A 26,547-nucleotide genomic window follows, 5' to 3' on the forward strand; every position below is an offset into this window, starting at 1 on the left:
GAAATCAACGACGATTCCCGACAATATGCACCCGGCTTCCCTGTGTGAAGTAACTCTAGTACTCGGGTGCTCCCGTGGGTGTTGGCCCTAGAACCCCTTAAGTCTAAAGGGGTTTGCTCAAAGTCCTCTCCTAAGTGTCCTTAAGCATTAAATTTCCAACTGCGACTTTCCCCATAGAAACTAACGGCGTCTCGCGGCTGTGTTCTCACACTGCACGCGTCCCCCGTGGGTCTCCAGTGTCACTACCTTGGGTTGTTCCTTGTGGTCCCAGCGATTCTACAGGCCCTAGGCCTTGTGTCTAGTCAAGTCGTGGTTCTTTTACCACGTTCTTAATATATGGCTTGGTGTGCCCCTAGGGCTCAACGTATATTGTGCTAATTTACAGTGTGATATTAAGTGTAAATAATGTGCTGTAACCTCTAGCCTCATGAAGAGACTAGTAGGGTGTGTTTAGAATAAATACATATATTTTATATATATAACTGGTGTGGTTCTCCTTTCATTTGGTCATTCAAGAGATTATAGACTGGTAAAACAAGCTGCTTTACATTCCTTCAAGAATTAGCCTGAAGGCTGCTCTCTATAGCTACCACTAGGATAGCTTTCAAATAATGTTGTCTTTAACCTATCACCTCTAAGGGGTTGTTTGGACTGGTGCAAGGTGCCCACTATAACTAGTGGACAGCATATGCCAGGCCAACTTCTCACAATGGACGTTTGAGTCTAGGTTCCAGGCCATACACTCAGTCTTTAACACATTGATTTTATAACCAGAAACCTGACCAATTGTTGTGCCTCCTTATAAATTATTGGTATTGCAGTGTTTAAATCTAATGTAAATACCATCAGATTGTCGGCGTATAGAGCCACCTTCCTTTCCCAGATCTTATATTTAAACGAAAGTATTCCGGGATGTCTTCTAATCTTTTCAGCTAGGGGCTCAATATATAGATTAAAAAGCAATGGGGATAATGGGCAACCCTGCCTTGTGCCCCTTTGCATTTTAACTGAAGCCGACAGGATTCTGGCTATAGGAGTTTGATAGATCGGAGTAATTGTCCTACAAAAGTTTTCCCCTAGATTACATAATCTCAGTATATACTTCAAGTAGGCCCAATTAACTCTGTCAAAAGCCTTTGTGGCACCCAACATAATAAAGGCCAATGGTGTTTTATAAAGTGTTGCTAAATCAATTGCCCCAATCAAATTATATGTAAGATCTCGAATTCCTCTCCCTCGAACGAAACCTGTTTGATCCCTATGCAGTAGACCCTCTATCACTCCATTCAACCTCTGCCAAAATCTTGGCAAAGATCTTATAATCAAGATTCAGCAGAGCGATGGGTTGGAATGAATCACATGAGCGAGGCGACTTTGAAGGTTTATGAATCAAAGCTACTGTAGCTTCATTCCAAGATAGCTGCATATTCAGCCCTTTTCAAAAATATGGGAAATAGCTTCACCATAACGGGAATAAGGGCTTTCATTAGCACTTTATATTGTTCCACAGGCCGGCCATCGGGTCCTGCAGCTTTACCAGATTTTCCAGCTGCCAATACTTTCTTGATCTCATTAAATGTTATTGGGCTATTCATGTTATGAGATTCATCCTCAGTGATTTTATTCGGGAGATCTTGGCCCAGCCAGGCCCTAATTGCTTCCTCCTGGACAATCAGATCCTCTCGATATACCTCTTCAAAATGTTTTTGAAAAGCCTCTTTAATTTCTACAGGGCTCTTAAGTAAAATCCCTGCAATATCAGAGTTTACTTCTTTGATGGTTCCTCTGGCAATATCTTGTTTGGTCTTCCACGCCATAAGCTTCCGGCAGCCCTCCCCATACTTGAAGTGAGCTAGCTTGCCACCTCTTTTTCTGGCTAGAATCGATCACCCCATAGAATTGATCAGTCAGATCTAATTTAAGAGACTGGAGATTTGCTGAAATGTCTTTGTCCGACAGATTACTCCCATGAGTAATGAGGTTTTGCTCTGCCTTTTGGATTTTATGCTCTACCCCTTCCACTTCTCCCTTCAAGCTATCCAAATTAACGAAGCGTCCTACTCCAAAATGTCCGAAATGTTTCCATGCTAAAGCAGATGATGTCCATATGTTTTTAACTTGTCCAATGTTACACCATTTTTGGATCGCTGTAAGTAGAGGTATGGTAGCTATGTTTGGGCCTGGTATTTTTTGGGGTTGTCTCCATTTTATGAGTCAATGTTCCTGGAGGAAAATAAGTTATTTTTTTATGTAATTTTACATGCACAGAGAGAAATGTGTAAATTTGGGGTTCAAAGTACATCTCTGACGCTTCTAGAGTGGTTACTCTCTATTAAATACACGATGAAGCTTGATAAAGCCTTATTAGAAAAGAAGAGCAAGAAAAAAGATTTTTGGGAGCCATGTGAGGAGTAGCTGGGTTCTTTTGATCATAAGGGGAAATCAGTCCAATGATTATGCCTCTACACTGAGTTACTTCACCCCTCTGGTTGTTCTTCGAGGTGCCCAGAGAGAAACAGAACAGACCGAAAGGGAGGTTCTGTATAATGTGCAACCATTTAGATACTCTCCAGTAAGTGCCAATTAAGTGGGAGGGGTGGCAGAAGAGATATCTGAATTGCTCTGGGTTTATCTAATGGCGAATGAGGACATAAAAAAAAAAGATTGTTGGCCCCCCTGAGTAAATTTGCCTTAAGGCTTGGCGACGGATACGAAAGATTTAAAATTCCTAAAAGCTAGTGCAGGCTTGCCTGAAGACACCCAACCTTCTGTACGAAGACACACACCTAGCAATTTTTTTATTTTTTTTTTTTTATTCCTTTATAGTCCATGTGGGTGTTAGGTGCAAGTGCAGCAATTAAAGTTCAATGAACATTATAGGTATTAAAATGCAGATGAAGCAGTTAAAATGCACAGTGCTTTATAAGGATTAAAGTGCAAACTCTTTGTAAAATATAGAGCAGGTCCTTGGCAACTTTTCGTGGGTCTTCAAGGGTCAAAAGCAAGTGGCTTTAGTGTTATTTGTGCCTCTTCAGCTCCCCAGTTGAGCAGCCCCTTGTGGTGACTAAAATTAGGCTGGAGGGACCTGTTTGCGTTGGAGAAGCTACAACCTCAATGATGCTGCAGGTCACTCTGCAGTGCCAAGAACATTTTTAAGCTGTTCCCTCCTCTCCTATTTTCACGGAAGCCTAGGCCACAGCATTCTTCCCAAACCTCTGGAGGAATGTCACTGTTGCACAGTTGAGTCTGTTGTCTGTTGGTTCAAAGCAGGTCCCTACAGGACCTTATTCCTAGATTTTTCCATTTTCTGCACAGGGAACACCCGCCGATCTCCCATAACAGAACTGCACAACCAGAGTACATGGCTAACAGTTCACCGTCCCTTAACCTGATTTCTGGAGGATTCGCTTAAGTAACACTGCGATTTCAGCCTGGTATAACTAGGAAGTGTCAGACATCCATGTCTATGTTTGGACAGGCTGTCTTTATTCTCAAGCACTGAAAGCAGCTGTGTACTACATTAAGTCCGTTTTTTAAACTCCGTGTAACTTAGGGTTGAGTCCCAAGCGCTGATTAGACCAAGGGTACACAGAGCCTGATGCAGCTAAATCAATGCCGGGGAGCTCGTCCCTTCTTTCAGTTCAGACCAAAGATGATAACCCAGGGAACTCTCAGATGGCAGTTTTAGTATGTCACAACAGGTCGTGGAGGCCGCTTTCCGAACCAGTGATTGTTTGGCAATGCCAAACTTCAGCCTAATTGGAAGATTAACCTATATACTTTGAGTATCAGTTTATCCAGGTTGGCACTATCGCATCCCCTGAGAGCCTCACTTCCATAGTTCAAGTTTGGTAGGACCTTTGGTTGGTCCTCCTGCAAGATCGGTATAAGCGTTGGTCCTTTAAATTGTTTTATAGAGACCAAGGCATTGCCTTTCTGTCTTATTTCTTCAAGTTGATAACGGTACCTTTCATTTCCATTGAAGTAAACTCCGAGCTACTTGAAGCTTTTTACGAATTTTCACTTACGACCAGTGCTGCTTCTATTGCCTTTCGCCTTGAACTATTAGTATTTTTGTATTCTTTCCATTAATATTCCATTTCTTACTGAGTAGGTCAAGGTTGCATCAAAAAGGCACTGCAGGCCAACCTTGGTTTTGCTAATGAGGCCTATATCATCTACATACAGAAGTTTTGAACGTGGAGGCCCCCCAATTTGGGAGGGTTGGAGTTGACTGCATTTAATATGATATTTAATATCTGATAAAAGCTGATTAAGCAGAGTTGGAGAAGGACACTGCGCACTGATTCAGACCTTGTGCTGTTTTGCTTGGCCTAGATAAGTGGGAACCATCACCTAGTTTTATTCTTACCACTGTATCCATATGCAGTAATTCCAGGGCCCTTAATAAGCCGTCTGGAATATTCAGTTTGGGCACTTTTCTCCAGAGCCTCCCCTGGTCGACCCTGTCAAATGCCGACTTATAATCTATAATGCCTAAGCAAACCGAATAGTTGTTTCTCTTAGCAGTCATTCAGCAAAGGAAAGTGCCATGATGTTAACTGAGGTCCTTGGATGGCAAAACAGCCATTCTAATGCAGCTGTTACCACACAGAACATTTACCATGGATGCATTAGAATGCATGTACTGTTACCAAGCTTTGCCTTTACCACACATTTATTTTTACAACACATATGCCTTTACAACAAATTAACGTTGTAAAGGTCTGAATGGTAAGGGCATATGCGTGGGACTGGTGGTAAGGGCTTGTACGTGGGACTGGTGGTAAGGGCCTGTACGTGGTGGTAAAGGCACCAGTGTGGTAAAGGCTATCAGCTTTGTTAGAGGAAACTGAGACACCCTTCCACTTCCTCTTTACGACCTTAGAAAATTTGCCTCGTTGTCGTGGTGAGGTAAGGGAGATTGGGCCGGGGGTGGGGGGTTATGGTTTCATGGTTTTAGACAAAAAATGTTTCTTTTAAGGGACTGGGGTCCATTGGTATTTTGCACAGAAGTATAGCTTTAATGTTGATGGCAGGGAATAGGTATTTTTGACAAGGGCTGGGGGCCAGGTGGGCGCCGTGGACCGATTTGAAGGCAAAGAGCAGGGATAGGGAATTTTTAAAAAGGGCTAGGAGACTAACTCTGGGCTTCACTCCATCACCAGAAACATGTCCTCGACAAATTTTACATTTTCAGCCTTCAGAATCACTTCACTCTTATGCATGGTCAAAAAGGCCTTCTAGGTATATTCTCATATTCCACTCTCGTTGTGGCATGCACAAGGACATAGTCTTGGAGAACTGCTACACCATTCATGTCTTTTAAGCATCTGAAACATAATTCTCAGAAAAAGAGAGGTGACTGATGCCAGTCCAAGTGGCATACGGCAATATGGGCATGTACCAATCGGAGATATGATGCAGTTTTGACTTCAGTTCTAATACAACTTGGTGGTGTGTGTAGCATCCTCCCTAGCCCAGGACCATGCAAATTAACATGCCACACACTGAGCTCTGTAACAGACGGCTTTATCCCTCAGTGTGCTATCACGCACTTCACTTTCATTACTTCATAACCAATAACCATACTTTAACACCTCACTGGAAGTTACGTAACTCCTTTGTGGAGTCCTGCCAGAACCGCAAGGGTCCTAGCACACAGTCTCACAACACTACATCTCCCCCTTTGTTAAATAAAAAAGTATAAATAGCAGTCACGTTATAATTCTTAAATAAATCCTCAAGGGGCTTACCTAGTCGTCCAGAATAAGCGGTATGAGGTGGTTGAGTTGCACTTTAATTGAGCACTGATGGCACAGATTCTGGTGCCCTGGACTGTTAGGCAGGATCGCTTCATTCATAATTGCAGGAGCTGGCAAATGTCAAGGTTGGTGCTTAAAGTGTGGCAAGTCCCGTGTGATGGATTTTCTGGGAGGATTTACAGTCTGTTCTTTGCACTTCACAGCCCTCAGAGGATCGACAGCAAATGGAGTGCCTGTTTTCCACTTTTGTTTCTACTTGACCAGGATCCATTCACTTTATTTGAAAACTGTTTCCTGAGCTCATCAGATGCCGATTGGCATATGTTTTCATTTTGCACTTTCGAGAAATGTCTGTGACAGGAACCTTATCAGTTTGGTTCCGAAGGCCCTAACAAATACCTAGGCGGCAGGATTCTCACCCGTTGTGGAGTGAGACCTGGAAAGATAAGCACGGAGGGGTTGACACAGGGCCTTGTATACTCTATTTCCTCTATCGATGCTCGTTGAAACAGAGGTCTACTCTTGATGCTTGGCATTTAGTCTGACTAGAAACTCCTTGAATTCTTTGTTTTTAAACTGCAGGCCATTGTCAGGTTTGAGAATGGTGGGGATACCCTGGGCTGCATAGATGTCATCCAGCCGCTCGAGGATCTTGTAATGGGTTGTTGATAACTCCTCTACGAAAGGAAAGCAAGAGGCTCATCAATGACTACCATGAGCTGATGTCCATTTCCTAAAGGCCCAAAGAAATCAACTGCAACTTTTTCCCAAACATGTGCCAAAAGATCAAACATGGTCTGTTTGAAGGAAAAACAGTTGTAAAGATGGCACTTTTTTAGTTCCCGCTCAACTCGCTCACTTAGGCGTGGCAACCACACTCCGGCTCTTAGGGCTCTTTTGATGGCTACAAGGCCACAACATGTGCTAGTTCAATGACTTGCTGTCTTAGGCTCCAGAATCATCAGACCTGAGAGCCTCTCGATACAACATCTTCCATGGTAACAGACAGTTCAGCCTGTCCATTTTTAGGTCTCGCCTGGCGTTAGCAGCGCACATATGCTTCTCTCACCATGCGAGTGCCTTATGTAAACGATACGGATTCAGAAGGGACTTGAAGCCTCGCCCCTGTTTCCTATCGGCTTGTGTCATCATTTATGGTAAACAATGGCGCGTGATTGGAAATATGACTTCTTGGTTACCTCCTTGTCCACTTTTAGGCCGTCCCGTGTGGACAGGCCGACGTCATCTTTATTCCCGTGACGTGGGAGCTGCATTTCTTACAGCGCACGCTCCTCATCCACCATTTTGTATGCCGGCTAGTTAGTTTCAATCTTGGGTTGGTGACAATATGTCACTTTTAGTGATACAATTGAATGCCGCTTTCGTCTTGGGTCATGAGTTTTTCCCCCAAGAAAGGCTGTTTATCGCACAAAATAACATTTTCTGGTGTTATCGGTGCGATAAGCAGTGCCCGATTTACTGCCACTAAAATCAGGCATAACCTGCTTATTTTGGTACTTACAGCAGCCATTTTGCGGTTGTGTGTTGCTTATCACACAGCTTGTAATAAGGTGTGCATGTGAGTTACTGCACGTGTAATACCATCCCACGCTCCTTCCTCCCGGCTTTTGTTGCACGCATGCTGTAAATCATTTTGTTGCAGGGGCTCCTCTCACTGCCTTGTTTTGGAGATGCCTCTCCTACAAGGTTAATTTCGTTTCAAATCCACTTAAGGGCAACGTTAGAAGTTTATCATGGAAGGTATGACCCCACGACAACTTGGTATGAATTTTCACATGTTTGGTAACTATTTTTAAGTAAGGAATATACGGACGTGCTTGTGTAAACCGCAGCATTTCATGGTTCGAGATCCAACGTTATTTTTTTCCTGATACACGCTCCTGAGATCATAAAGACCCGCAAGACCAAGGAGAACGCCGAGGAGTTCTACATGCATTACGTTGAATGTAAGTCTCAAATAATAAATGTTTAATATTTAGTCCAGCCACTAGATTTTTGTCTTTCAATGTGACATCCAGTGACAAATGTCACATTTTCATGAACTTCATTAACGTTTTCTGCATCGTTTCACAAGCAGCGGAAGGAGTTTCTAGAGTAGCTTTGTATGTTTGTTACCTATACAATCGACAAGGCTTTGTTTGGTTATCATGATGACAAGGCTTTGTTTGGGGGCTTAATTTTTGTAGCTAATACGGAGGTGGGCTTTTTGCTAAACATTGTAAAATACTACTTTGCGATACTGTCTTGTTCTGCTTCACTCCTTTGGAGCGTTAGCTGTGGTGATTGAATTGGCAACTTTTATCTCCATACTCTTGGCCGCACATGTTCCAATTTCTACGCATTAAGGGAGGGTCGTCTGGTTGGGTTTCAGAATGTGCATACCCTACATAATGTGACCTGGCAATAGTTTGCATTGTCCCATACTCTTGGCGGGTAACTTTCTATCTTTGTAGTTTGTAAGGAGAAATGTTTTGTGGGCCATACACTACATACACACCCCGTAGTCCGTTTAGTTTACACTTTGAGTCTACACCCTAGTTTTGGCGGTACATTTTGCTATTCAATTAAGTGTTTATGGGTTAAGTTTGGTAAATGTGATTTAGTAGTTAAAGGATTACATTTTTAATGGCGTATTTATTCATTTTGATTGTTTCCAAATATGTATGTATACATTTGTACTACACACTAGCATCTCGTAATTGTCTAGGCATTTTTAAACGGCATTGGGTGTGGAAGAGCTCCCCTTATTTTTGCGATATTTTTTAGAAACTCCAGTTTTCACTCCAGGGCTCACATGTACTATATGCACCCCAACTCCTGTTTCGAAGTATTTGTAAGTAAACTGTTTCTGAAGTGAATCAGCATCAGAATAAATGGGTGGACAAGTCTTGTGAGCTGTAAGCCAAACAATTGGCTTTAACTTAATTAAAGGTGAGACCTATTGCATTTTCAATGCTTGTTAATTTTTGAAATTCAACATCGTCTTCAAAAGGTCGAGCATTCGTCTTCTTCAACTGAGTTGAAATTATGTCTTTGAGGATAAGCATGTTCTTATCGGCATTAGCAGCAACAGTAATCTGTTCAATGGTTAGGTGTGCTAAACCTCTCAATTAAGTTAATGTACTCTTCACCCGTTTTTGATGTTGAGCTGTGACGATATAACAGTACTTTGTGAAAAGTAATCTACAGGGATCTTTACCCAGCTTGTGTGCAATTGCAACCTCCACCTCTCAATGCAAGGGGGAATCTTGGCTTTCGGGTTTCCAAAAATAGTGAGCAGCGCTCAGTGGTCTATGATAGTGAGATGTTTTCTGTATAGAAACACATGAACATGTTTGCAGGCCCACACTTCAGCCAGACTCTCCTTCCCTGGCTGAGAATAGGCACATTTTATGTCAGACAGCCTTCTACTGGCAAAGGCCACAATGTGTCTCTGAGCATTCGGATGACCATTAAGTTGAGTAAGGATTGCCCCCTGCCCCACCCGCTTTGCATCTAATGTGATCTCAGTATGTAAATTGGGATCAAAATAGGCCATCTTGGTTGCATTCTCAATCTCATGTTTTATTCTTTTGAAGCTTTGATCACTTTCAGTAGACCACTGGGAAATGATATTTCGTTTTGTCAAGTCTCTTAATGGGGCACTCACAGTAGGAAAATCATAAATGGACCTTGAGCGATACCTGGCCATGCCTAAGAAGGTTTGCAGCATGGTCACATCTTGTGGGGGCAAAGTAGCTGACAGTGCTTGCACTTTATCTGGGTCAGGGGTCATTCCCCATCAGAGAATATGTGTCCAAAGAATTTAAGTTTGGTCTTGTGAAACTCACACTTTGCTGCATTCAGAGTGAGACCTGCATCAGGAAGTAACTAGCACACTTGTGTAAGACCCTTGACACGCTCCTTTTGCGTTTCACTTTATGTCATCACTGTAATTAAAAGCTTGTGTGACAGGTTGAATTATTCGACGCATAACATCCTGAAATATTTCTGCAGCTGACAACACTCCAAAACTCAACCTTTTGTAGCTGAACAGACCAACAAGTGTAGAAAAAGTAGTGATTTACATACAGTTCTTTCAACTCAAGTGGACGGTATCCCTTGTTCAGGTCAAGACGGGGGAAGACTTTGGCACCGTTCAGTTGCATGATCACGTCTACTATGTGTGGACCAGGATGTCTTTCTCTCTCGATTGCCTTGTTGACCAGGTGCATATCAACACAGATGTGTACTGCACCTCCTCTGTCTTATTTTGGCACCCCCACTATAGGCAAAACCCATGGTGTAGGACTGATGGGACGCTCAATGATGTCATGCTTCAACAGTGTTTCTAGTTCTTTCTCAAATGCTTTTTGAAAGTGAATTGTGACTCTGCAGTGCCTCTAGGCAACAGGGCGAATGTCTTCATTAATATAAAGTTGCACTTTCATTACCTTGAGCCTTCCTAGGCCATGAAACAAAGATGGAAACTGGATCATAATTTCTAATTGAGTGTGGAGGTTGTAATTGAGAGATGTCAGTCCCGTGTCCGCAGTAGTGGCAAAATTGAGTAGGCATGCACTGGGTGAAATTCCTTGAAGAATGTGAATTGTAACTTGCACTGATACTGGTTTATGTGGCATTGTTGCTATGAATGACCCTTTATTCTGAAACAGTTTAGAAGAAGCTCACATGTATAAGTTTGTGTTTAATGGGTTGAGGCATGGCACAAGAGACAGCCTATTGTACTTTTTAACTGCCATGATGTTAATCGATGGTCCACTGTCTATTTAAAGGTTATTGGGCAACTGTTGACATTTATTGTAATCTTGGGGCAGTGTCCAAATAAATTTGTTTCATTTGGTGGTTTGCCTTCGTCTTTCGTTCTTCGTTGCAGGCAGCCGAACCTGCATGTTGATCCTTGGACGATACCATCATCGCAAATTCATCTTTTTCACTGGTGCTTCATAATGATCTTGAAGAGCGTTTGCAATATGATTATAACAATGATCGACTCTGCCTGTTTTCTAATTGTTGTAACTGGTGTTGCTTTTTGGCCCTGTGGGCGTGGCGAGAATGCTTATGGAACCCTGTGGTGTCCATTTTCTCATCTCGCTGTGACGTTTTTGGTTTCTCTTTAGCTTTTCAAATCGTTATGAAGTGGTTTTGTTGGAAAGTGGATTATTGGTATGGACAAATGTAGGTCTGTCGCTGGCAATAAGGCCATTAACACAGAATATGGCTCAAAGTAGGTCTTAGAAAATTATTCCTTTGCTCAAACCTTGGTAACGTGGCTGTGAGCAGGCAGACTTAACTTCAAAGACAGGTATGTAAAGCATTCAAAAACACCAATTCAGTAAATAAGACACATCACAAAATAAAAATCCAACACCAATTTATACAAAATCTGAAATATTTGTATCTTTTAAATGAAGTTCTACTTGCAGGTCCCAAAATATCCAGCACACAATCCAAGGTTCTGGAATCTCCAAGAGGGTCCTTGAAAGTGTGAGACTTCAATTCCCACAATCCACTTGAACAAAACCCTTACAAATCCACTGGTAGTACTCCAGGCTTGGGATTCTTTGTGGTGATGTCCAGGTGAGCTCTGTTAACCTGTTTTTTGCAGGGAGTCCACTCTTAAGTCTTTTTACAACAAAGTAATCCACATGCGGTAGTTGCAGATATGCATTTCCAAAGGACTGCACTATCAAACTTCCATCATGGCCCATCTTGCTTTCTTAAGTTTCAAGCAGCAGATCCTCCCCCCCCCCCCACAGTGCTCCTACTACCAAAGTCGATTTTGGGCAGCACTTTATCATCATGTGGGGGGTGAAATGTGCAATTTCACTTTACCCAGGGCATATAAAACTCCTTTTATAAGGGTCTACCTTATAGGTACCTGACCCCCACCCATAGGACTCCATGGGGAGACCCTGGGGATACCTAACATGCCCAAACATTGTAGGTTAACCATATATAAGTGCCCAAACACAAAAGTCGAGTTTGGACACAATATATTTTTTTAAAGCAGTCCTGACACAAACAGTCACTTTTAAAATGACCCCAGGCTTCAGCAGTGCACACATGCCAGGTCTGCTGGCCTTTAAACTGCTGTGCCCTATTATATAGTAGGGACTGATAGGTAGTTTCAACGCCCCAGCCTTAATATGTACTAAGCATGGGCGGAAAATCCGTTTCGCTCGCGGATTTTGCGGATTTTCGGTAAATTCGCAATCCGCGAGATTCGCGAATCTCCCGCAAAATCCGCACATCCGCGAGCAGCAGATTTTATGGCTTGCTCGCACTGTTCGCGTGAGTTCGCGGCTTCCCAGTACAACTTCGCGCCCCGCGAATAAGCGCAAAATTGCAGAAATACGATCTTAGCAAAACTGAAACTACTTACCAGGTTCAAAAGTTCAGGCTCATCATTAGTAGCCATTTCCTGTAGTGCTTCCTGAGGGGCCCCTCCAGAGTTCAGTTGCCAGTTGCAACTATTATGTGACCCTGCTCTGAACCTCAGAATAGTTACACATATGCCACAAAGGTCCTGAATTACAGCTAAGGGAGACAAGCAGGAGCCAGGCTGGAAGTTCAAATCCATTAATCAGCCCCTAATTCATTATTGTCAGTTGGGGCAAGGCAGGTGTTGTAACTAATTTTGCAACAATGAAAGCACTTAGCAAGTGCAAAAGATCACTAATCAGGAAGCACTAAGGAAGCAGGTGCCAGCTAAAAAAATATTCTGTGACACATTAATCAGCCCCAAATTAATTCAGGTCACTTGAGGCAGGGAAGGTGTGCTTGCTTTGCCACAATAATGTACACTGACTGGACAACCAGAGGGTGCTGTGGTGAAACAGAGGGTGGCATGGGTGGGCCAGAGGGTGGCATGAGTAGTCAGAGAGTGGCAGTGGTGACAGAGAGTGGCAGTGATGAAGAAGAGTGTCCCAAACAGGCTGGACACGTAGAAACAACAAGTTCGCGAAACTTGCGACCCGACAGGTAAGTTCGCGTTTGCGAAATTGTACAAAACCCTCGCGAACTGGCAGAAACCCGCACGAACACACAAAAAAAAAAAATTTGCGAGAATTCGCGGATTTTGCGAGTTCGCAAATCCGCAAAATTCGCGAACGCGAGATTCGCAAAATTCGCCCATGCTTAATATGTACTAGAGCCCTATGGGGTAGGTCATGCCAATCACAATGGTACCACGACCCTTAGTGTACCCTGGTGTATGCAGGTGTTTTCGCTGTATTCTAAGTGTTTTCAGCATAGCACTTGCCCTGGGCCTCGTTAGGCAGAGCCCAGGTTTAGTTAGTTAGTCAGTCAGTTACCACCAGTACCAGTCAGCAAAATGTTTGGGGGTGTCCATGGCACAGGATGACTTTGCAACAGTTTTTTTTTTCCTGCAACCTTTTCATGTCTGTCCAATGGCTGGACATTTGCCTTCAATTGTGGAAATGAAAACCCACATTCGAAACGCAACTTTTTCCTCTTTGGAAACATCTTCTTGCGTGCATCTACCTTGTAATTGCTGTGCATGACCAATTCTAATTATTTTTTTGCTTTCTAACTTCCATATCTGGAGCTTGTCGATCTGCTCTTTCATCGACCTTGCAGCCATTAGCACTTTCTCTAAACTGAGTCTCTCTCTCAACATGCATCTTCTGAAAGACAGCCATCAATGCCTCTGAGGCCTATGGCTCTTCATCATTAATTTCACTAAACTTAGTGTTTGATAAGCACGTCAAGTCTCTCAACATACCCATCCATCATTTCACCAGCTTGCTGTCTTGCTTGATTGAAAATGTACCTTTCAATGTCGACATTGGATGGAACTTGGTTCCCAATGCTTCCTTGAGCTGAAAGCACGATTTTGAATCAGTCTGAGAGATTTACTTCAGCACCTCTTTCACTCTGTCAATGGCAAGTTTCTGTAAATATTTATTTATTTCCTTATCACTTATTCTAGGGCATCTATGAACTCATCGAATGTCTTGATCTACGCATTCCACCTGGCATCAGTATTCTGCTTCTTGGTGATGTCGAATGGCAGTTCAAGCTGCATCATACTTCGCATTCCTTTCTACTACTGTGTAGAGCATATGTTGTTCAGACGATTGCCGCTGTTTAACGAGACTTGTAACTTCTGCAATCACTGGCCGTGTGCTTGCACTAGGGTCAATACGTCCAATCTAAGGTAGTGCTCCTTCTTGACTGTGAGGAATGGTTCAGTTTCTCACACTTGGTCATCGTTGCATTTAGCTTCTTACATCATACCTGGTTGTCACTACCTTTAGCGTTTCGCTTTGTATCGATTATGGCTCTGTTTTATGAAGTGGCACAGTACCTCTTTTTTTGGCCTTACCTGTGGGTTTCTGGCGTGCTTTCGAATATATGCTCCTTCATTGGGCCTTCATTTCTTCAAGAGCCATGTCTGGGCTGGGCTTCAACTCCACACATTCCAACTTTGAACTGCTTCCCATCGGTTTGAGCAGTTTGCTGTATCTTTGCGAACTCTCAGGCAGGGCAGTCTCTTTTCTCAGGGGCACAAATGCGCTAATCGGCACCAGTTGTTGCATTCTCCTCAGCCCGGAAGCATGAAAATGAGCACACCACACATGGAGCTCCTGTAATAATGTCTTTATTCCACATCATACGATCACAGACTACACTCTCATTACATCATAACTATTAATAACCACACCTTAACACCTCCCAGCAAGTTATGCAATTCCACTGTGGAATCCGCCCAGAACTGCAGTGGTCCTAGCGCACATAGTCTCATGACACTACAGTGTGCAGCAGCCAAATCCAATTTTATAAACAATTTTGAGCTCCGGCCGTGGCTAGCAATTATGTGATCTTGGGCAGAGGATGTGAGTTGATACATATCGCCTTTTTAAGGCTACGTAGGTCAACTGGCACACTTAAATCCCCACTGCACTTGCACATCACAACCATGGGTGAAAGACAGATAGATTATTCAGTCTGCTCAATGATCCTGGTTTCACAGAAATCCAGCAATTTGTTTTCAAGTTCTTCTCTTGTACAGAAAGGAACACTACGCAATTTGTGTTTGATAGAAACATATAGAAAATTGAGCTGTGTCTATACTTTTGGAAATCCGAACCAATTCCTCCATGGACTTGGTGGTTCTTGAGGTGAATCTAAAAATGGTGGAGGCAAATTTATTAATTACATCTTAAGCTAGCACGTATGAGAAACAAATAGTTTGACTAGTCACTGCAAAAAGGGTGTATTAAATATGAACAGGTATGCAGTAAAGAACTGTTAAACTTATAGCATTAAAAACTAAGATGTATTCATCAGACTGAGGAGAAATAGTACAATAGAGGGCAAAAAACACATTTTAACCAAATTGTCGGATTAAAATAAATGCTAAAATGCGCAGTATTAGGCAATAATGTGGTGAATCAGCATTGTAAACTGGTAGAAGAGAAGATTGAAGAACACCTTATATGGTGTAGTAAAACAATTTAACACTAATTGAATTTGTCTTGTAGAAACCTTTTTCAATACCATAATGGTGTTTATGACCAGTATGCAGGTGTGATTGAACACTTCCAAAGAATACGGATATACCTGTGTGCACACAATATGTGATGCCAGTCAAAATGGCAGGGCTCACCACTCAAGTCAAACAAAAATTGAAAATACTTTCTTGAATGTGTTGGCCAAAATTGGAGAAGCCACTCCAGCCAGAATCACACAGATACCCAAGTGAAGCTTGAACATAGTCACTTTGTGTGCATTTCGTTTCTCACAGATCCGCTGCTCAAAAATCAGGACGAGAGTCGTCTGGCCTCTGCATATTTGTGAGAATTGTGTTCCAGCAAGTGCTTAAACGAGGGTCAGATATTCCCTCTGTGTCAAGATGCTTGTTGCATTCCAAGGGAAGTGTTGTGATGCACCTTGCATTCCACAGGAGTGTAGACAAGGTAGGGTGTTGCCTAGATACTCTGGTACGGTTGAAACTCTCATGTGCATATCGCTGGTGATCCCATTATGTACACGCTGAAGTTAAGCCGCCAGAGATAGCGCCATGGACTGATCCATCTCATGGCAAGCATTACTTGGCACTATGGATGGGAGCCAGCAAGATTTTACCCGCTTGAGATACTACCTGTAGATGGTGGTGGGCTCACAAACCTGTCACCAGTTTGTGGTATCGTCCAATAATGAAGACCAGTAGCAGTTTAAGTATGCTTATCTCCATAGAGCTGGCGAGCCAACCATAGGCGCTCATAAGATTTATAGCAGCTTGATGATCAACAGATGATTTCAAAATGTAACATTCTAAATGAGATGCCAAGGTGTGTGACAGTGAAATTCCACAACAACTAATGAAATTCCACAACAAGTAATAAGCATGGCCTGGCATGAGGAAGTCCTTACAATAGGATGAGATAATGAAATACTGCACTGTGTTAAGGCCCATGTTTCAAACATTTGCATCTGCCTACTAGCCAACGCTGGGAGGAAACTGCCTTGCAGTCATTGTAAAGCATCGGTATCTACAGCCACACATACTACAAACAGAAAACGTTATTGTGTAAGTATCTGTTCCTCGCGTGTAGAGCTGTAGATTCGCATTCCTCCCTGGAAGCCAGCAGTGATAGCAAATGTTTTCTTAAGTACTCATTTTTTGCCAACTTCCAATGCACATGTTACATCATATTCTCTTCTCTTAAATCATGTCCTCATATTCTCTCTTACTCTAAACTCTTTCACCTTTTACCCACTGAGCGAGAAATAATCTAAGATGCCCATGCACACTGTGGATTAAGGGAGACATCCTACAACATCCAGTGCCTCAAAGCTGATTTGAAGAAAAACAATTTGTAATTTCTTAACCCAAAACTAGATGGGAAGAGTGTTCAAAGCATAAGAAGCTACAGAACTAAACGTTAAAAACAGATGCTTACTGGGAAAGTAACATTTTCCTTTCCTTTATATTTATTCCTAACAGACCATGAGCAAATGGGACTGCAGGTTCCGAGACTGAGAGTGGTGCAGCAAGGTTATGGTGTGACAAACCACTAACACTACTGTATGTAGTAGATGCAGTTTGCCACAACAAAAAATGCACCTTTTGTGTTATTACTTCCACTCCCTCTTAGTATAGGGAGAGCTTAATGATCATATTACAATCAAGGATTCTCCCTCAAGCTATTATAATTGAGATGGGTGAGTGCAAGGTGAACGCATGTTGGGAACAAGGCGAACTGATGGTTGGTCCATGCTGTACCGCGCATTTGTGCCCTGTTTACATTTTGGCTTAGTGGTGCATTGGCATCAGGCGGGATAACTGTTCCATTGCTGTTCATTCATGGCAATGTGTACGCTGAGATTAGCATAAAGGCTGAGCGATCCTTCTTTATGCCGATGAAGGCTTTGCCATTTTTGAAAGGTGATCATTTATTAGAAACTGAACATTCTCTCCATTTAGCCCTTTGTCTAAGTCTAGGACTGTCTATGTCTGAGTAGCACAATGTTGGTATGGAAGGAGCAAGCAATGCTGGTGTACTGGAAAAACGTGCATGTAACATCACTGTCTGCAGTGATTGATCTGATGTAACTAGTTCACCTGCGCAAGGAACATATCCCCTTTGCTGAAGGTGCACACTTCGTCATCCCATGTTTCTGCCAGAATCTGAGGAAAGTGGTTACAACCCAGGCAGACTGCCTCACCCAGATATTTACATTATTGACTGATCAGTAGCTAGCATATCTTGAAAAAATGAAAAATATGGGGTTTAGGAGAAATGAATTACGTATCGGATCCGGAATGCTTAGTAAGATTATGAGCAGTTCTTCAGAGTGCCCTGTCAAAATATAAGCAATTATACCCACAAACAAACAAGAAAGCAATATATACATGATTCACATTTGCATTTAGGGAATGCATGAACATTAGTCACTAACAGACATTTCAGCATGACAAAATGTGTGGAGGCCGCCTTACCTCTGGAATCCTGCAGCACAAATGTGATTTAATCTCACAATGTTTCTAGGTATCATACATTTTGGCAAAACCACACAATAGAATTGATGTATCCTTGCACCTGCGCATGTTCCGCTTTGGAGGTGTGCAATAAAACAAAACCCCGGTCTCCACCTTGAAACGTGTCTCACTCGAATAGGTGCAGATAACCTGTCTGCAGAGAAAACATAAAGCTCCACCCAGGCATCATCATCATCATGGTCTCTGTTATTACCACGATCACTAGCCCATGTTCACCCCACCGGAACATTGGGCGTGACCAGAGATGTCTTGAAACCCGACCCATAGAGCCCGCAAAGCATCTGAAAAGTCTCTCACATTCCTGATCTGCATTTTATTTGTCGATCAGTTGATGTGGTGAAGTCAACTAATGCTGTAATAGTAGTGCAACGATTAACTGCGGAAATGTTGGAATCTTTTTAAGATATGTGTAGTCTCTAGGTTAGTGCTTCCTAGACGTTTTTTAGTACCACAACCCAATTTTTGGTTCGACAAACTTTTGCAACCATTAGACATTTACAGACACCACATTTTCCTTTGAAATGGTCATTACATTTTCACAGACTTCAGTTTTACTGATCAAACTATATTGCACACAACTGATAACGTGTGGAAATCGAGTTTCAGTGAATATTTATTATTTGTGCATCACCAAGTAAAATGTCAGACTGGTTGATCATCCAACTAAAAGTAGACCCCAAGTCATATGATGATCCCCCATAAACATTTAACATAGAGTAGGCCAAACATAGAGCTCTCATATTCATCCTTGCGCTGAATCACTGAAGTAAAGTACGTGAAAAGTGGGATTGGATCAAGAAACATGTGGTGTTAGAGGCATTTTCGCCACCTTCAGCTGACAGATAGATTTACATGGTGTCGGGTGGATAGTGAACTCACTGTTGATCTCTTTCATAATGCTGTACATATGCTGAGTATTGTTGTAGTCTGAAAGCCACATAGTGAATCACTTTCTATGACAAGGCTAATATGCTGTATTGTAAATAGCAATTGTTTTTTCTTAACCTCTTAAGTGCTGCTGACGGCCAACGGTCGTCACAAGCGCTACCTCCCCAGTGCTGCGCACGACCATTGGACGTCCATTCAGCACTAGTTCCAATGGACAGCGCAGCACTGGGGAGGGATATTTGCGAAGCAGCTAAGGTGTTAAAAACCAATATACAAATTAATTATAAAAGTTTTTTTAGATTACACAGGGACTTCAGCCATTGGTTGTTTTATTTTGTGTACCTTGAATTCACCTAATAAAAGCACATTCTGTCTGTTCTTTCTTGTTCTCAGGTTTCTCACCGGTCCAATGACCTGAAGGGTCGTGAGTTTCTTAGCTGGACAGAATTCTGCGACTTCTTTGATGAATGGTGTGAACAAAAACGTGTGCTATATAAAATCAAGAGTTATACCACTCTCGACAAAGTTAAAAAATCCAACCAAATCAATGCAAGCACTATAGTACAGCTGAGATATAGCTATGTACGACTCGTCTGCAAGAATTCCATCTGTGCCAAAAGGTTTAGGAAAAAGTCTTACAGGTATGTATGGCTCAAATCATTTAAAGCAGCCAAACATAGCTGCTAAGTTGGATTGACTAGACTGTGTTCAATTTGCTCTTTGTGTAAGGGTTTTTCTGATTTAGGAATAGGAAGGCCAATTATTTGTGATGGCGAGAGTGTTTTTCCGTGAGCAACTGTGGAAAATGTAATTCTTTCTGCAATGATGAGAGAAACTCTTACATGGGAGGGCTGTCGTTTATGTGATGTTCAGTAGTGCTTTCTTATTGGGCCAGTGGAATCTTCCATCCATTATGAGATTATTGCAACTGCAGTCGCACATGGGGTGATACTAGTTAATTCAGTGTGAATTGAAGAAAGGTCTTAGCTGTATTTTTGTTTTGTTTTACCTTTTGTATGCTGCCAAAAAATGGCGAACCACTCAGTCTTTGGATAGATACAAAAAATATGTTTCTTCCAGCATATCCATTTCCAGCCAACCAGCAATTGTCTCAATGCTCTTTCCTTGATTATGCACGTGGTCAGTAGGTTTAGTTTAGCATTATATTTTTCTAACTCATCTTTGAATTAGTAAATTCAAAGATGGGTACTAAGTTGAGGAAATTGGGCTCAACAGAACTCATTGTATAGTTGTATTTTTCATTTCCAAATGCTACATCAATTTGATTAACTTTGTTATATATTTCTGATAATTTAAAACACATTCTTCAGTTGTCGGTCTAATTTACAGGGGGTTAACCTTGGGATATTTTATCAGTTGTGCTTCGGGCTCAAAGTAGAAAAAATAAATAGCCAAATGTCTCAACAAGTCCATGCTGCTGCATTCTTCTCGATAAACCTTCAAGCCTATTCGCCAGTCTGAAAACTGCAGCTGGGACTTCTCAAATCTGCATCTGCAACTTTAGGCTGCTCGGTAAATGTCCTGTGATGAATGATGCCAATGGAATGGTCTTCTTTCTCGCAGTCCATTTAATTGATAAGGGGCTCTTTGACAAGAATACGGAGTCTGAATTCTTTAAAAAGATTGTCTCCACAATACACAAAATTGGTTAGTAAGTTCATTTAATGAATGACATTTTAAAAATTCACACTGACTTGCCCCAAAAGATGGAAAAGAAACCCAAAATAGTCCATGCTTCTCCATCTAGTAGCTTATGAGCCGCGGGTAGCTCTACAGTTTCCTGTAAATAGCTCTCATGTGTGCAGCCAAGCCAATTAAAGTAGAAGCGTTTGCTTTGTCTAATTAATACATCTTTACAAAAGTTGAAAAGTATGTATTCAAGATATAAATGTGGTTTTTTTTCAGAACCTGGTATTTGGAGAAAAATGGATGACTTTTGTAAAAATATATATATAGAAATCTGATATAATTCATAAATCATGTGGTGGCAGGGAGACTTATCAGTCATATTACCTTGGTCCCACTTGCACTGTATATGTGGCTCTTTAGTGATACCCCTTTAGAGGCATTCCAAATTGATTTTTACTCTGTTGTTAGCAACCCTGTATGATGCACGGAGGTCAGTACTGCTGACAGCCTTGCGTGGGGAGGCAATGTCTGTAACTATGTTTTACATGATCACTGTTACAACACTAATTATATTAGTAGCTTGGGATAAAATTAATTGTACAAAAGCTTTTGCTACAGAAAAGCTTTCATACCCTTGGGATAGTCCATGTCATATATAAGACTATTAAAACAAAGTTAAGAATTCCTGTAGACAAGATGGTCTGTGTCCAGTCATCCGTCAGTAGTAGTTTCAGCTGCCATGGAGTAGAAAGGTTTCTGTGGGATTCCTCCAGACAAAGGGTTGATGAACCTCAACAGTTTGGACAAGAGAGGCTGAGCAAGGGTGAGAGTTGCAGCCAAGGAGGGCTACCCGAGGCCAAATATCTTTACCACACGGTCCCACTAAACCAATTTTCTGTGCACATGGAGTGAATCTGGCATTAATGCCTGCCCAGGTGCATCCTGCCTGGGCAAGCATCAACACCTTATCATGGTTCCACTGAGGTCTCTAACTCCTGGAAAAATTAGTTCTGGTATTTCCTGAAGCTCTTAAAGGCAGTCTTCTAGGGACCAGGTCTTTCTCTAGCCTGGGCTCATTGGGGGTTAAGTCAATGGTTGGCCAGCTGGGTATTGTTGGAGTCAGGAGTCTCCTCCTTTTTGTGTCTCTGGAACAAGCGAACATTAGGTTAACTACCTGACTCTTGGAGAGAAGTTCTTGTCCCTAGATCCAGTAGGAATCCTACAGTCCTTTTTTTAATCCCTAGAAAGGCCTCCTTTCTTAAGGTGTTGTGTTCTCAGGTCGAGAAATGTCCGTAGGTGGTGATGGTGAGGTGCTAGTCTTCCCTAGTATTGGAAAATGTCCAACATTATACCTGTCCACTTTCTCATCCTGTGCCCACCTCCTTTTTCAGTAGTTCCTCTTCTCATTACCCAACAAATTCCCAGCGTCCCTAAATCTAAAATGTGTGTATGTATGTATATATATATATTTATATAATATAATATAGTAGTTATAGTTACGACTTAGTTTCCATAGAAAACTCTTTATACTTGCTTATAAGTTTGTGGGCGTTTGACAAATCTTCACAAACTTTTTTAAATTGACACAGTATGTCTAGTTCTGCATTAAAGTTTCTGAGAGATTTGTCAAGCGGGGGCTGAGGAAAGGGAGGGGCGGTCAAAACAATTTGCGTTTTCCATGCAATTTCTCATAGTGCTTTGAGTACAACTACAGCTCTAACTACTGGACGGAATTACATCAAATTTGGCACTTGGTCTAGAATAAGACCTTTTTTTGTGATTTGGTGTAAATCCATTTAGTTGTTTTTGATTTATTAAAGGAAAAATATATAGATATATAGGGACGCAGACACTCCGTGGATACCCTGCGCTGGATCTGCAAAGCCACGCACCTCCATCACTGCCATGATTGGCTGACCAGGAGTTTGCAGCCACCATTTTAAGTATCAGGGAACGGTCCTGGGGTATTAAAATGTATCTGCGAAAATGATTGAAGGTGATCTCCCCCGCACTCATCGTCTGGGTCTCCTTCATGTGTTAGAGGGGGTAGGTGGAAATATTTACAAACGTCATCTCTTGCTGTTGGGCCTAGTGGTGGCCAAGCGGGACTTGGCACGAGCTTGGAACAATGAGCGAGCCCCCCTCCCCCCCCCCGCGGGTTCGTGGAAGGCTGGACTGGATTATTTTATGGGGTTGGAGCGCCCAGTGTTCGGGGCCAGAGGTTGCCCCCGAAAACATTATAAAATCTGGAAGCAGTGGGCAGACTACAGAGGTTTGGCTCTAGATCTCCAGATCCCCCAGCAGAACCTGACGACGATCTGGATTTGGGTGATGGACGCCAGGCCTAGAGTGACGCATGGCGCCTGAAATACGGATAGCACTTACAGGAGGCTTGATATGATCGCGTGTACAGGGCTAGGGAGGGATGAGGGGTGGGTAGTGGGGTTCCTGGGAGGGGGGGAGGGGGGGGATTAGGGCGAAATGTTTCTATTATTGATTGGGCTACAAAGATATATATGTGTTGATAATTTGCAGTGACCTCCTGATTGTGGAGAACTGTATACCTGCCTTTACCTGATCAATCAACAAAATTTGTTGTGAAAAAAAATATGATTGAAGGTGTCTCGGTAGAGGTACCTTGACCCCATAGGTGTGTTAGTCGAGTGTGAGAGGGAACTATTTTGGGAACAAAATTGAGTTATATCATGTATTTTTTCCCACTCTGGAATTTGCAGATCCCCCATGAGTGTCAGCACGGCCCCTGCGTAAATTCGTGACAGAGTTATGAATTTTGGTGCACTTAGGAAAAAGAAAAAAACATTTTCATACCCACGCAGACACCCACACAGGTACTCTCACACCCATTTACAGACCCAACCTCGCAACCATGCACCCACTAAAAGGCCTACAAAGGCATTCACACACCCCCTCACAGAGCCATGTAGACACTCACACACCCACACACCCACACCCACAAACACAGACGGACTAAGACACAGATACACCCACACACAGACCCATTCAGAGACTCACATGCCCAGTGACAGACTGTCACAGGAACTCGCACATTCACTCACAGACCCATACAGACACTCATACGCCCACTCACAGATATACACAGGCACTCACACACCCTCTCACAGAGCCACACCAACTCTTTTACGAATACAACTACTCACATACCCACAAAGCCACTTATACATCCAGTCAATCACCCTTAGAGCCACTCACAAAGCCACTCTCCCACCATACAGCCACTCACACAACCATACAGCTGCTCACCTAGATACTGAGACAACCACCTATTCACCCATGCAGCCTCTCAACAGAGCCACTCAATCACCCATACAACTACTCAGATAGCCATTCTCACAAGTATACTGTCACACAGCCACTCAGATGATATATGTTAGATATTGTATCAGTAGTACATAAAGAAAAGCAATTGAACCTATGCACTAGCTTAGTATTTATCTTTAAGTCTCAGAAACATTCACAAAACACACTCACTGGCTGATGTCATCAGTTATGTCATTTGAGGTATAATGAGTGATGTCACTGACCATATTATGAGTGACTTATTATGTGAGGTCATAAGCAGTGCATTGTGAGGCGTAAGTTACAGTTTGCTCAGGTAACTATAACTGTTATATTTCTATGGTTTGTACGTGTGAAATCTGATCCTAACTAGAATGTCCTGTAGTATATGTCTTCCCTCGTGCTGTGCTCAGCACGAGGGATTGCCTTCTCTTCTTGTGTTCTGCCCCTCCGTTCGGTTCTAGCGCTCTGGGCAACGATAGTCAGTTGCCCGGAGTCCTGGAGTCGAGCGGCGGCCTTTCCCTGTGGGTGTAATTACAAACGTAATTAAAGAAGCTACTTACCTGCACTCTTGCCTGAAATTGTACTTATTTCATTTGGCGAAGAGCGGGTCCCGAACCTACGAGACACCCACCAGGAAGAACTCGGCCTACTCCTCCTATGCCCGCCCTCCCGCTCCTAACAAGGACCTATCTACGCATCACGGACATCACTTCTACCTGCTGAGGGCAACCGTGATCTGCTTTCCGGCGATTTTCCTTCATTTTCACCGCGTTGCCTGTCATGCTGACGGTTGCCTGAGTGCTCGAGCTTCAGCCGGTGAGTTACAACATTCTAAAGCGTCATCGCCCTGCGCTCCTTCATTTCCTTCGCGCAATTGACGCTGCCACACGTTGTTCTTCAGCGCCTCATCTCATCACGCTGACACGTCATCACGCTACGATCGGCAGCCATTTCTATGCGTTGCCTAGCTACGACTGTCAACATCCACACGCTCCGCGCTGATCTTCACACGGAGTCAGTTTCCTGATGACTGACGTTGCAGCGCGACTTTCACTTCGTCTCTTTGGTGTTTATTCATACGCTGGAGATAAATACTGGTACTTTTACATTATTTTTACCATATTTGACAAATTTATTTATTCCTGTGTGTGCTCCTTCGGTGACAGACACACCCTACCTTCATTTTATTTGTCATTTTAAGCTTCAATACATGCTTATAGTTTTCTGCTTATTTACAATTACAACTTTAATATTTTTCATTCTGTTTTAATGGCTTCTTCTCAGCAATTCGCCCAACCCCCTCCTTTTCTTCAACTCCCTGGAAAACCCACCATTCCTTGGCGTCAATGGGTTAGAGCCTTTGCCAACCATATCGTAGCCATTGATGCAGTTAAGTTCACTCCTGAGAGGAAAGTTGCCATTTTATATGGTTGCTTGGGCGTTGCTGCGCAACATACTTTTGAAAATCTCCCAAGATCCCCTCCTCCCACTGGGGATGCTGGTGATAATTGGGATGAGTATAAGGAAGCCTTATCTAGACTCGCAAGACATTATGGTGAAGAACCTAATGAAATGCTTGAGAGACATAACTTCTTTAAAAGGAGACAACGAGAAGATGAGTCCATTGAGGAGTACATTGCTCAGTTAAGGATCTTGGCATCTACTTGCGAATTTGAGTCTAATCCCGACATTTACATTCGGGATCAATTTGTTTTTGCGTGTTTTTCAAAAAAGATTCAACAACGCCTTTTGAGCTGCAAGAAGCCTACACTTCAAGAAACTATTGACATTGCCAAGAGCATTGAAAGATCCATCACCACCTCTAATGCACTGCAAAAAGACCAAGCTCATTCTTCTCTTCATTCTTCTTCATATGACAATGCCACTTCAATTAGTGTAGTTAACACTAATAGGTCTGTTAGATCATTTCAAAAGAAACCTAACCCTAATCCTTATTGTTACAGGTGTGGTTCTAAGTCACATATTGGCAACAACCCCTCTTGTCCTGCTTCAGGAAAAAGGTGTGTCTTATGTAAAAAATTAGGTCATTTCCAAGGTATGTGCAAATCTGTCAAGAGATCGTCCAGACCCTCTGTAAATAGTATTGTATGTCCTGATTTGGATGATTGTATTGATGAATTTCAAGACATGGTTGTATCTATCCATTGCAACTTCATTGATACCTCTAATTTGGTTAAAGGTCCTTATTGCTCTGCACTGTTTGGGAACATTGAAGTTACAGTCATGGCAGATTCTGGATCTCCAATAACCATTCTTAATGAAGCATTTTTTCTTGAAAAATGGAACAATTCCATTTCTTTGCTCAAACCTGACCTTAGTCCCAAAGCATTTAATGAATCTGATATTATTTTGCTTGGCTACTTCAACTATAGGCTTGAATGTTTTGGGAGATCTATTATCACAAAAATTTATATTGCAACCAAGGGTCCCAATATAGTTGGCTGGCAAGATCTTGCCAAAATGGGTATATTCCTAGTTCCTGGTTCGGATCATCCCATTAGAGTTGGTGACCCACCTGAAGGTTATTCCCCTGTTCCACCTTTTGTTTCTGTTTGTCTTCTCTCTGATAATCATGAGTCAGACATCAAACAAATTTTGGACAAATTTCCCAATGTTTTGTCCAACCAACCAGGTACCGTCAAAGGTTTTAAACATGAGATCAAACTTAAAGCCTCTGCACAACCCATTGTTCATAAAGTCCGTCCTGTCCCCATCAGTGCCAGAGACAAACTTAAATCTGTGCTCACCTCCCTCAAAAAGGATGGCATCATTGCACCTTCGGATTCCTCCGAATGGGTTTCCCCCATTGTTATCGTTCGTAAGAAGAACGGTGAGGTCAGGCTATGTGCT

The 26,547-nt window shown here is 42.4% G+C and overlaps 1 protein-coding gene across 2 annotated transcripts in view; it reads left to right on the forward strand.

Annotated features, from left to right (window-relative positions):
- The window catches only part of LOC147701861 (uncharacterized), a 750,024-nt gene that overhangs the window by 700,952 nt on the left and 22,525 nt on the right, over window positions 1–26,547 (forward strand). For both annotated transcript variants that reach the window (XM_086930494.1, XM_086930495.1), the window contains one exon: window positions 19,099–19,346. In XM_086930494.1, coding sequence (XP_086786620.1) covers window positions 19,099–19,346 — 248 coding nt within the window. The remainder of the gene's footprint in view (window positions 1–19,098; window positions 19,347–26,547) is intronic.

Source organism: Lissotriton vulgaris, chromosome 7 (genome assembly GCF_964263255.1).
Source record: "Lissotriton vulgaris chromosome 7, aLisVul1.2, whole genome shotgun sequence".
Taxonomy (NCBI): Eukaryota; Metazoa; Chordata; class Amphibia; order Caudata; family Salamandridae; genus Lissotriton; species Lissotriton vulgaris.